Raw genomic sequence first — 12,050 nt, 5'->3', positions numbered from 1 at the left:
TCACTGCCCTAACAAGTGGAGGGGAAGCAAGAAATAATTCACAAAAAAAAATCCTCAGCTGCCTTTGGAGGGCAAATCTCCCCCAGCGTCCCATGCCAGCGCTGGGTACCCAGAGAACTCCACCAGTGCCAAACCTCCCCAGCCCTGTGGCTGGAGGCATCGGGCAGGGTTGTGGTGCCCACACCCCAGCGCCCACTCTGCCGTCCTCGGGCTTCCTTTCTCCTTTTCACCCAGTGCAACACAAGAAAGAAATACGAGGTAGAAAAACTGATAGTTCCCACTCTATTTGAATAACAAGTGAAATCCTAAAAATCCCTCCACTGCATGTTATTACCAAGTGTATCTCCAGGTTTTATAGTGACAGGACTGTGCTATAATTTCTGAGAAAACCTCGGCATAAAGCTCCATAAACCCAACCACTCCTGTAATGTATCACCTTATCTAGTGCACAATCATTTCCACAACTTTTCATGTTAGTATAATTTGTACAAAAATGGTAATAAATACATCCTTGAAGTCAAATAAGAATCATTGCACAATCTACTGTAACTTGTTCTTACTAGTGACAGTCAATCACGCTACCAGGATCTCACATGAAAGAAAATAAGCAAACATTTGGGTGTTCTGTAATTACAAACCTCGCTAAAAGCACGCTTCCTTCTTTAATCAACAAATATAAGAAAGTGTGTCTGGCACAGCCTTTTGAGTGTGCCAACATGCCTTGAACAGCTACTGAACAAGGAGAGCACCGATCCCCAGCAACGGGAGCAAACCTTCTCCTTCTGTACTGAGCAAGCCAACCACCAAGGCACGAAACCCTGATATCCTTTAAGGAAGGTCTAACCATGGAGTAAAAAAACATTCCTGATTAAAGCCAAGAAAAGAAGAAGTCTAAGGAAAGCTTAATTTCTTCATCTCCAGGAGGTAGGACTCATCTGCGGCCAAAATGGAATGAAGCGGATACTGTAAATTTACCTCTGACATAACAATTTTAATTAAACCAAACAGTTGATAAAAATATTCCTTTTTAACACACAGCACCAAGTCAACACAACCTTCACAAAAAATCAGACAGATAGCATTCCCATTTTAGAGATAAGAGAAGCAAGCTCTGGCATTCAGTTCCATGAGGCGGTGGCCAAGCTCGGGGTGTGCCCTACCAAGGTCACCACATCCCTCCTCACCACATCCCTTACAGAAACTGGGGAAGAAGGTTCCTTCCCCAGCCAACAGCAGCACCAGGACTCAAACCCGCAGTGCCAGGATTTCCTCTCCAGCACCATCTTCTCCTGAAACAACGCCATCAGGGCTCTACTGGTAAAGTTAAGGTCGGCTTCAGAACATTTTCATTACTTAGTTCTTTTGTTCAACAATCTGAAACCCAAAATGAGCAGCTGGAGCCCAGCAACGCTTCCTTTTGCTGCCTGTGAGAACTGACTTTGCAGTGTCGGGTGATGTTTTGTTCCTTCCAGTATCAAAAAGGTTCACTATGACAACTAAAGTTTTGGATTGTACATTCCTGATGGGATTCTTTGGGCCAAGCTCTGGGGAGCCGTCGTGCTTCCCATGAGAACGGCCCTGGCCCCCGTGTGGGGGAGCAGGGCGGGCACGGCGGGCACGGCGGGCACGGCGGGCAGGGACCCGCAGCGCACGTGCCACTCGTCCTGCGCCTATGAAACCCCCGTGGCTCCGGGGAGGCCGCCGCGCTTTGTGTCTCATGTGCTTCATGTTAAAGATTTCCCAACAGTGATAGACTTCAGCTGCCAGGATCAGGGAGAGCATGTGCATCCAGCATGAACAGCCCCCACACACAGCTCTGGGCCATTTTTTTATCCTTTTTCCTTTCTTTTAAATAACTATTGGGGCTCATAACAAGCACTGTCACTACAGCACTGCTCCCCTGATTGACTTTGCGACAATGATCTGTGGAGGAGATGGGCACTCAAACAGCCACTCTGCTGCACTCAGGCAAAGAGGACTAGAAAGGCTCGGGTTGGGTTTGCTTTGGGTTTATTTTTTGCTAAATTTTTGTTCCGGTTCCGAATTACTTCTCTGATTTTTTAAAAAACAGTATTGCAAAACCAAAACTAATCACAAAACTGTAGTAAAGCGGCTCAGAGGCTGAATGAAAACCACACATGCACACACACACCAAAACTCCAATCCTCAAAAAACAAAGGGAAAATTGAACTCTATCAGAACACCTCATCTTTGAGCCATCCTGGAGCATCCTGCTACAGCAGAGGTCTCAGCACAGTGATCTTATGTATCATATATGCTCTAATAAATAGGTTCAATGAGTTGAGTTAAGGGCAGGGTTTAACTATTAACTCTAAATTCCCTCACTCTTATGGCTGTAAGTCAATCCCTTAATGTTACTTTAACACAATTCCTGACAGTTGAATAAAATCTATGGTCAATATTACAACCCCTTCTTTCCTAAAGGAAGGAAAATACATGTGTGATTTGCATCTGAAATGGTGGGAAAGCTGTGGGTGAGTGGGGGTGACAAATGTCCACAGCCCTATTGGCCAGGAATCCGAGCCTTCCATTTGCCTTCAGCCAGCCGGGCCCTCACACCAGCCCTCAAAACAGCAGAACTGGCAAAACCACCTCCACACAGGTACAGCTCTCAGCACAGCAGCTGGGAGCAGGCAGAGACATTAGAATACAAAGCTGTAAGATATATCTAAAATAATCCCACAAAAATCAGATGACACAAAGAATTCTAATACTTTCCTTTTGTTAAGATACAGTAACTGAGAATACAATGAAATTCTTCATGTTCAGTATCTCCCATTAGATCAATTAATATTCAGAGAAAGGCTTTAACATGAAGTTTAAATAATCATAGAAGGAGAAAAAGAACCACCAATGTTCTAGAAGCTTCTCTAGACCTTTCAATCAATTTTATTTATATGCAAAACCAAGAGAAACTCAGAAAAAACAAAGCTCCTCCTGATGCTAAAGCTCTCAATTTACTGACAGGCAAATGGCTTCATGCTGCCACTTAATCTCATTTCTTGCATAATGCCCTCTAATTAGCATATCAAAGTGAATTAATACTTCTAGGGCATTAGCAATGGGAAAATCTGCTCCAGGCTTCACAATAGCAGTTAAGCAAGAGCCAAGAAATCCTCAAAAACACCACAAACCACTTTGCATTGCAAAACTGTTCAATTTATTTATCCTCTCTCTCTAAACACTTTTACCGCACACTGTTTTACTACTGTTCACCAAACAAAATGATAATTGCCAAAGTTACCAGCATCTGTAATGCCTGTTTAGAATCTTAATTTAGATTGTGTACTTGAAGCTCTCTAGATGCTTCCATTGACCCCGTCATACACCACAGGACATAATGGAAAACTGTTGTTCTTTTAAAAAATGCCGTCAGGATAATATTATTAAATAACCTTTTCCACTTACAATAAATGATTAAAAATTAAATAATCTATGACAAAGCCACCTGCTGGACAATAAGGAATGAGAGATTGGCTTTAAATGTTGATGCATGACTGAAGTATAGCAAAAGGGTTTGACCTGTAAACACATGATCCAAACCCACCTCCCTTCCAGGTGATGGATTTGTATTACATGGGATATTCAGTGATTCACATTGTTGCAGTCCCTGTGACTGTGCAACACGCATTGAACTGATCATTAACAAAAGAACTGAAACACCTCAAAGAACATAAAATTAAAGTAAGTGCATAATGATTTTTACTATATGCTTTTATGCAAAACATGCTATTTTTATTCAATTCCTGATGCAATAAACACATTTGAGCTGTTACAATCAGAGATCAGAGCTTTTCTCCTTTAAAAAATGTTTTTAGAATCCACATTCAATCACAGGTCACTTTGCAAAATATAAACTGTAATTTATAAACAAGGTCTAAAAACCCCTGAAACTTCATCACCTTTGGGCTCTGCAGCAGTCTTTAAAAATAGAAATAGACCACTGAGGGGAAAAAAAAACAAACACCCAAACCCTACCTCCCAACACCAGTACTCCCACCCTAAGCCCAGGAAGGGCCTGGAGCACCAAAGGAAGGCCAATAACAAAGAGTAGAAGAAAATGCCGGGGGGCAGTGGGGTTTTCTGCATTTCTGTTTGCAACACGGAGGGGAAAAAAAAGTACAGTAATAACAAAATAAATTATGCTGGATATTTATCTGGCGCTTCGAGCCTTCCTGAAGAATGTGCATTACTGAAAAACCCAGTGTTGAAGGACCAGGCTGCATTACCTTTCCTATTTAATTCCCTGCTTCCTCCCTCAGTCCCGGCAGCACGATGGAGGAGCTCTAATGTCCAGCTGAGCTGCACAATTCATCTGTTTGGCTGATGAACTACTCCAACTCTATAAAAGCATGAACTGTAAGAGCTGACAGAAACTTTAATAATTTATATTAAATATTGATGTGAATTATTTACTCCATTCACACTTAAAGCCAGGAATTGCCTACCGGAGAAAAGCAAACGTGACAAAAGGTCAACACGCTGGTGAGAAAAGGCAGGCGGTGTCAGGCATGTGTTATCTGAACCATGCTGATCACCTTGATAAGCGAAGAGCATTAAACATGACTGCTGAGCAAACAAACAAAGCATTCTTCTCGGGGTGTCAATCGCGGCTCCGACAGCTCGGGCTCAGCGCGGCGCCGGGCGCGGATGCGGCTCCGCTCGGGGCTCCGCTGCTTTGGGCTCCTCGCGCGGAGCCGCCTCCGCTCCCGCCGCCGAGCAAGCACGCACCGCGCCGCCACGGGCCCCACGGGCAAGGAGCGGAGGAACGGCCCGAAACCCGAGGCCACGTCCGCACCGGACCGCCACGCGCTCCGCTCCGGAATTATTAACACGGCCTTCGTGCGGGTTTAAATATTGCCTTGCATTTGTAACAATTTAGAGTGTCTAATTCTGCTTATATTTGTCTACGGTAGACTGCAAATATCATTATATTAATGCTCCACACAAATCAATGTTTAAATTGAAAAAAGACAGCATAATATCCATATCATACAATTTTACCATTGAAAGCTGCAGGAACAGAGCTTGATAAATGTGTTAAATCCTGGGAAAAAAAAAAAAAAAGAAAAAAAAAAGACTGTTTTGCATTCCCTACATGCCATGATAATAATTTATCTCTGAATGCAAAAATTCCTTAACTTACAACAAGCATCCTAAAATACACCACACGGTAACTGCTATAATTTGGTATTTTCAGATAAGCGAGCAAATGTGTAGAATTCAAAAATAAATGGAAGGACATGAAAGACAGCTATAAAATAAAATAAATAAAATAAATCCTTCCTCCTGAATAAATTAGTATTGACAAGTAGGGCCAAATTTATCCCTTACAGTGGGGGGGAAAAAAATCTCTGGAACCACTTATCCCAGTACTCAAGGTGAAGATGGATATTTAAATGCAACAAGGAGCACCAGCAATAGGAAGCGCTGAAGGTAAGGTGCAGTCTCAGGTTCTGTGAGACAAAATACCACAAATTTCTCTAATGTCTATAATCACCAAATCGCCATTTTCTCAACTAGAGAAGTGCCCTGGTAGAAATCCACCAAAGAACCAGGCTGCTGATAATGAATGTGTTGGAAACAGATGACCAAATGACAACCAAGACACTTTATTCAATTTATTTTTTCCTAGTAGGACATTTATGAAGAAAAGCAATGTCATTGCCATAAGGACAGTGCAAACGACCAAACGTTCTGCTGCACGGCATTATTTGTAATACATCTGCTGGCAATTAAAAAAATACATTCAAAAGTACAACCACTGGGTCCGTGACAAACCTTGGTACTGAAGCATGAGATGGAAGCAAAATCTAAACAATTTAAGCTGAGCTGGATGCACATAAACGCCCAGCACTGACTTCTTCAGGTAGTTAGGGAACAACAAAATATGTATTTAGCGGCTTGGGAAAAAAAGCAGGACTGTACATAAATATTTTAAAGAGCTAAAGTAAGTAACAATAACATCAGAGCTGATATTTAGAAAATAGCCAAGATGCACACACACACTCCCACACACACCCACATATATGTATGCTGTCAGTGCCATTTCATTGTTCCATCTGCGTCCTCTCATGCTCCGGCAGGACTGAGGGTTACAGTGGATTACTGAGAGTTGTTCGCACTGAACCCTCGCTGGAAAGTTGCAATTTGTGCAGTGCAAGGGCAGAGTGCTGCGCCTGGCTGCTCCAGCCGCGCGGTGCCCACAGGGGTTAACATTTCCCTTGCAGCGTGCCAGCAGGGCAGGCTGCTCCAAGGAGTCCCCGGCCGCGGCTCCAGCCCTGCAGCGCATTGACAAGGGGCGTTCCTGAGCCCGGCCAGGTCATCAATAAGGAGCTTTGCAGCCAGGCGGGCCCGGTGCAGCCCTTTCATCACAGGCACGGCAGCGCACGGCCGGTCACAGCTGTAGCAATAAACATAAAGGTAACTTACACGGGAACAGCGAGGATTAACCCCGTGGCTAACACGCGGTTTGTCCGGTTTCCAGAGCTTTTTTCATTCATTCTTTAACACCAAAATCTATGCAAGGGGAGAACGTTCTTAATGAACATTTTCATCCTCTCTCTTTAGACATAAAAAATAGTTGCAGCAGCCCGAGCAGCCGAGCAGGCCTTTCACTTCCCCTGCGGACACCTCCTGCAGTCGAGAAGTTCATTAACTTTTATGATCTTCCCAAGTCAGTCCTGCTTATAAGCCTCACAAAGGCCACAAATCTGGCAAACCATCATGTATGCCATTAGGCTTTACTAGGAAATGAATGCTATTTAGGGGTGGTGGTGACAGTAAATTCGGGGTTGCTTGGCAGCTATCATTGTTGCTGCTGGACTTGGGGAAATAAATAAATAAATAAAGAACTGTAGATGTGTGCACCGTTATGCACGTGAATTCAGACATTTTTATAAATGTGTGATCCTGTCTCCACAAATGACTTTTAAAGACAAAAACCTAAATTATCTATCGGCACAGTCCAGGACCTAATAATATGTTGCTCCATTGGGAAATAATTGCAATTCTCTAAGACATTTTAAAACTACAAGAATTAATATATTTTCACTTCTTTCTCCACAAGAATAATCAGGACCCCAGGTTGAGCAACATCCTGGAGGAAGCTTAATAAAATCACCAGTCTGTAGGTGTTTTAGTCAGTAAAAAAGAGCTATTAAAAAAAAAAACCAAACAATGGTGCAAATCAGTTTTTGATTCCTTCTGGCAGGACGTGAGGAAGCGGAGTGTGACACAGGTATGCAACAGATGTGAGCGTGTGCCCAGTGACACCTCAGGGACGGGCAGAGCACAGCCAAAGGGAGCCAGCGGCTCCTCACTCGCTCATCTTCCTGTTTATTGGAGGGGCTTCGGAAGAACTCTGGTATAATTTTTCTTTGAACTAATTAAAGCCAGAGGTGGCAGTTTCTTTATGAACACCGTGCTACCTTGTGGTTGCCTCTCAGAATACACACAGCTATTAATAGCTGTAAAGCACTTAAATGTATTATGCAGCACTTTTGAAAATGTTAAAATGTTAAAAAAGAAATGTCAGGCTAAATTCAGTAACTCAGTGATTTGCTTTGTACATGGTAAATACCTCACAGGGAGAAAAAATAAAAATCTTCAGCTCCTGACCCTGTGTGAGGCTTTCAGAAATGAGATGCATCCATTAACCCTTGCTGGGAAGTGACAGAGTGGCTCCATGCAAATTGAGGATTCCTCCTTGTGCTCTCTCCCATCCAGTCTCACAAAGTCCTTGCTGAAACTACTGTACTGAAACTACTAAAATGCAAATAAATACATAATTCAATATAAAAATTACTTAAATATCGCATGACTTGTTTCTGAACAGATATGACTTCCTCACCTCTGGAGGAAGGCAGTGATGAAGCCATCACAGCAATTCCCACACCCAGGTAAACTTTGGTTCTGATCAGGAAGAATTAAACACCAGCACACGACCCCATGGGAGGCAGGTTTAAGCACCTGGTGATTGTCGGACCCCAAGACAATGCAGAGCCCTAGGTGGAGAGCGGGACACCTCTGCTTTAACTGCATCTCAGACCCTTCCTCGAGCTTCCAGTTTGGAATTGAGCCGTTCCCTCCGAGAACAGCTTCCAGATAACGGGCTGCAATTTATTTTCAGGTTTTCTTTGGTTTAGCACACTATGTAAAGCCTGAACAGACATTTCACCTCAACTGGGAGACCCTGAGTGAAGGTCCCCTTCCGGGAAGAGTTTTTGGTGGAGGTGTGGATCCATCTCCATCAATCACTCAGAGCATTAATCGTGTCCCTCCCGTGCTGCGGGGCTGGCAGGAGCTCGCCTTTGGGCAGGCAGACGCCTTCACTCTTTGTTGGTTCTCACAAAAGAGAGATAACTTGAAAACTTGCCTGACTTCTTGCAGCACAAATGCAGGATCCCAACTTACAAGTTATCACTGAAACACCCCGAAAGGTTTCAGACCACAGAGCCTCTTGTCAGGTTCCCCCTCGCCTGCGAGACGGCGGCGGCCTCACAAACACCCTGTGCCAGTAATCCCACTGCTGAAAGGACTCGGGCTTTCTTCGCAGCTCACCTCTGACATGTGGCTGACTACACTTGCCTTTCAAAACACTGAGGCTAAGCCCTCTGCAAATAAAGTGACCGCGGGACCTACGCCTGCCTCCTTAATTGAAATGTGCCTCCTGCAAATGTCTGAACACCGAGGGCAGGTCGCTCTCTGGCTCCGGAGCAGGTCGGGCAGAGAAGTTTAGGGCAAGGCAGGAAACAAACACAAGCCGAAGGAAAGGGGTTACTAGCTGGCCGAGGTGGAACGTAGGTAGGTGGGAAGGGAGAGGGATCATTCCCCTTATCCCGGGTAATATAATGCAACATAAAGCAGAATCAATCTTAATATTCACAACACAGTCAATACCCTAGTGCTTAGCTGTCAGCAGGAACTGAAGTGGATCCCCGGTAGCAAAGAAACCCTTGGACATAAAGCACCATAATTCACAGAGAACCGCTCACTCCGGGCTCCACGGCTCAGATTTGCAATGATTTCACGTTGGGTTGTTTTCATCCAGGTTTATTTTTTCAGTGCGGAATTACGCAGAACGTTATTGAGTATCACATAGAGCTAAAAAGCCAGGCAATGGCTTAAGCTATATGTGAATAATTGACTATTCATTTTTAAATCCAGTCATAGTAAATGTTTTTGCTATTGTTAAATGTTTTTACTATTGTTAAATGTTCTTATTCTCACTAAATATTATTTTCACTAAATGTCCTTGTTCTCATAATACAAAGCAGAATACTTTGCGAATTTTCTTCTTTAAACAAACAAACAAAAAATTCTATAAATTCAGTGATGTGAAAAAATTGCAAAAAAATCTCCTAAAATGCCCACAAGAAAAGCACGGAGTTTATTCCTGTCGCGTTAATGAAGACGAAAAAACCCGCACTTTTGAGATGATTTTTGATAATTTTGGCGTTTAAAAACCCAGCGCCCGGGAGGCGCCGGAGCAGCGCCGGGCACAGGAGCGGGGTCGGGGCGCCCACGGCGGGGCCGCCTCGGGTTCGGCTCGGCGCCCCCGCCCCTCAAGGAGCTCCCGGTCCGGTGCCGGGGTTAAATCCCGCGGTCACACCGCCCGGCATGTCTTTCACACACTGTCTGACGGTAACACGGCAGCGCGGACGCTCCGGGGCCCCGGGGGCCGTGAGGGGGGACCCCCGCGCCCTTTCACGGCGCTCCCGCCGCCTCAGGAGCCGCCGGGTGCCCCCGGCCCCGCGGGGCTCCCCCGGCCCGGCCCGGCCCCCGCCCCCGGCGGCGTGAGGGGCGCCGGGCCCGGCGCGGCGCAGGCGGGAGCGCTAAGATGGCTGCGGCGGCGGCGGCGCGGGCGGCCCGTACCTGTTTTCTCCTTGATCTCGCAGAGGACGCTGAACAGGGCGGGTTTCATCCTGTGGCAGTTCAGGGCGTGTTTCCTGCAAAAGAGCACAGGACAAGCGGTTAGCGCCGGGCTCCAGCAACATGGCGCCTTCCCCAGCCCCGCGCTGGGGCCGCTCGCCCCCCGGCCGGGGGTCCCGGGGCCGCGGGCAGCGAGGGCCGGCCGGAACCTCCCTCATCCCGCTTCGCTTTCATGAGGAATTATCTTTGTGCAAACACCGCCCGAACGAGGGGGAAAAACCACCCCCCTTGTCCCCGTCCTGCGATATTAGAACTGATTTATTAAGGAGATTGGGGGGGGGGGGGGAGGTGTGCAGAGTTAACATTGTTTTTGTATTTATTGTGATTTAATACAGCCAGGGTTTGGTTTGGGTTTTATTCACACACACACACCCTCTCCTGCAGCAATATCTGGTCAGATTTATAATTCATCTGCTGCCACTTTGAGACAAGAAAAGAAAGAAAGAGGCAAAGTTGTACTTTGAGGGATGGCTGGACAGACAGACGGATGGACGGCGGCGCAAAGGCCGGTATCCACCGGACAGTGTCCAGCGGGAACGGCAGGGACCAGCCACAGCCTCCCGCGCCACAGTGACGGCAGAACCATCGCACACTTCTACATTTATCATATCTATTTTTTTTTTTTTAAGGAAAGAAATCATTAAATAGCATAAATAGCAACTTGGCTCTGCCTTGGCTGCTGGTAATTTCTCTTACGGCCCCAAGAAGTTGCTCTTAATTGTGAGACTCCGGGTCTCTGCAGAGGAGCAGGAAGGAGAGAAACAAAAACCACACACACACACCAAAAATAATTTAAAAAATAATAATATTAATAATAATTTTTTTAAAAGACAAGGTTTAATTAGACGAAACCAACTTTGCTTGTGCCTCATCCAGGCTTTGGTCAGTGATGGTCATGATCTGATGGAGGATGTCGCCGATGTCCTGCTTCCTGCCGTCGCCGTCAGCCCCTTCGTGTCCGTGGGGAGGCGGCAGGGCCATGCCCCCCTGCACCGAGTGCCCGGCCAGGTTCACGCCGGCCAGAGTCTGCAGCATCCTGGACTGATCGTCCATGGCTCCGGGCCGGGCCGCGCTCCGGGCGGTCACGGCAGCGCCTGCCCCGCTCAGTCCCAGTGCCGCGCTCCTGACCGCGCTCTGCACACACACCACGAAAAAAGGAAAAAAAAAAAGAAGCCAAACAAAACAATAACAAAAAAAAAAATGTAGTATTTGTGTTTTGACCGGATCTCAGCTGTTTATTCCACTCTCTTCTCCTTCCCAGGGCAGTAAATCACTCTCTTCTTTAGTTACAATCTTCTTTCATCATCATCATATTGGTGCCTCGGATAAATGAGCTGAGCAGATTTCTGTGAGGTTTTCCTGGTACAATCTTCCTCCAAAGCTTTTTTTTTTTTCCTTTTTTATTTTTATTGTTGCTTTTTATGTCTTTCCCCACTTGTCCAAAAATCTTCTTTGCAAAAAGGCAAAATTAAAAAAAAAAAATTAAATGCAAAATCAAAAAAACTCGCTTTCAAATCCTTCAGAAGTTGGGAGGGTGCAAACAGCAAAAACCACAACAAACCAGCGAACACCCCCACCCCCAAATTGCAACATAAAAAAGCCAAGAAAACACAATCACAGAGGGAAAAAAAAAAAATTAATCGCCCTCCCCCCCAAATAACAAACGATCCCAAGTCTGTGCACGGGGGTGAGACAGCAGCAATCAAAAGTTTGAACTTGTGCAAAGAAAAGAGCGGAAATAACGGGGAAAGAACTGTAAAAAAATTAATTACACACTCTCTGCAAAGCAATGTGCAAAAATATCGGCCCGCCGGAATTTATGAGCCCCGCGCCCGGTGCCCGCGCGTGTTTTATGTTGTTTGATGGCCGCTCCGGTGAGGGATTGACAGGCTGCCAACGCCACTCACTCACCGCAGACGTGTCACCCTGTGAAGGAGCCGAGCGGCGCGCGAGAGGGAGCGGAGCGCCGGCCCCGCCCCGCCCGCCGACCCCGCCCCGCCCGGGCTCGGCCCCGCCCCGCCGGGCGGTCCCACCGCCCCGCCCCGCCCCGCCCCGCGCGGGGCCCCGCCCGCCCCGGTCCGCGCGCGCGGCCCTCC

General features: G+C 46.3%; 1 protein-coding gene across 4 annotated transcripts in view; it reads right to left on the bottom strand.

The window, feature by feature from the left end:
• Positions 1-11,956, bottom strand: part of PBX3 (PBX homeobox 3) — a 104,169-nt gene extending 92,213 nt beyond the window's left edge. The window contains exons 1-3 of one of the 4 annotated variants that reach the window (XM_066563129.1): positions 11,866-11,956; positions 10,811-11,401; positions 9,898-9,971 (exon numbers count right to left, since the gene is read on the bottom strand). In XM_066563129.1, the coding sequence (XP_066419226.1) occupies positions 9,898-9,971; positions 10,811-11,007 (271 nt within the window). In that variant the 5' untranslated portion in view covers positions 11,008-11,401; positions 11,866-11,956. Of the gene's footprint in view, positions 1-9,897; positions 9,972-10,810 lie in introns of all 4 variants that reach the window. The other 3 variants (XM_066563128.1, XM_066563130.1, XM_066563131.1) reach the window with 3 other exon arrangements.
• Positions 11,957-12,050: the final 94 nt, after the last annotated feature.

Source organism: Molothrus aeneus, chromosome 19, assembly GCF_037042795.1.
Source record: "Molothrus aeneus isolate 106 chromosome 19, BPBGC_Maene_1.0, whole genome shotgun sequence".
Classification (NCBI taxonomy): domain Eukaryota; kingdom Metazoa; phylum Chordata; class Aves; order Passeriformes; family Icteridae; genus Molothrus; species Molothrus aeneus.
The sequence above is the reverse complement of the archived record's forward strand: the minus strand, read 5'-3'. Positions and strand labels throughout refer to the sequence as shown.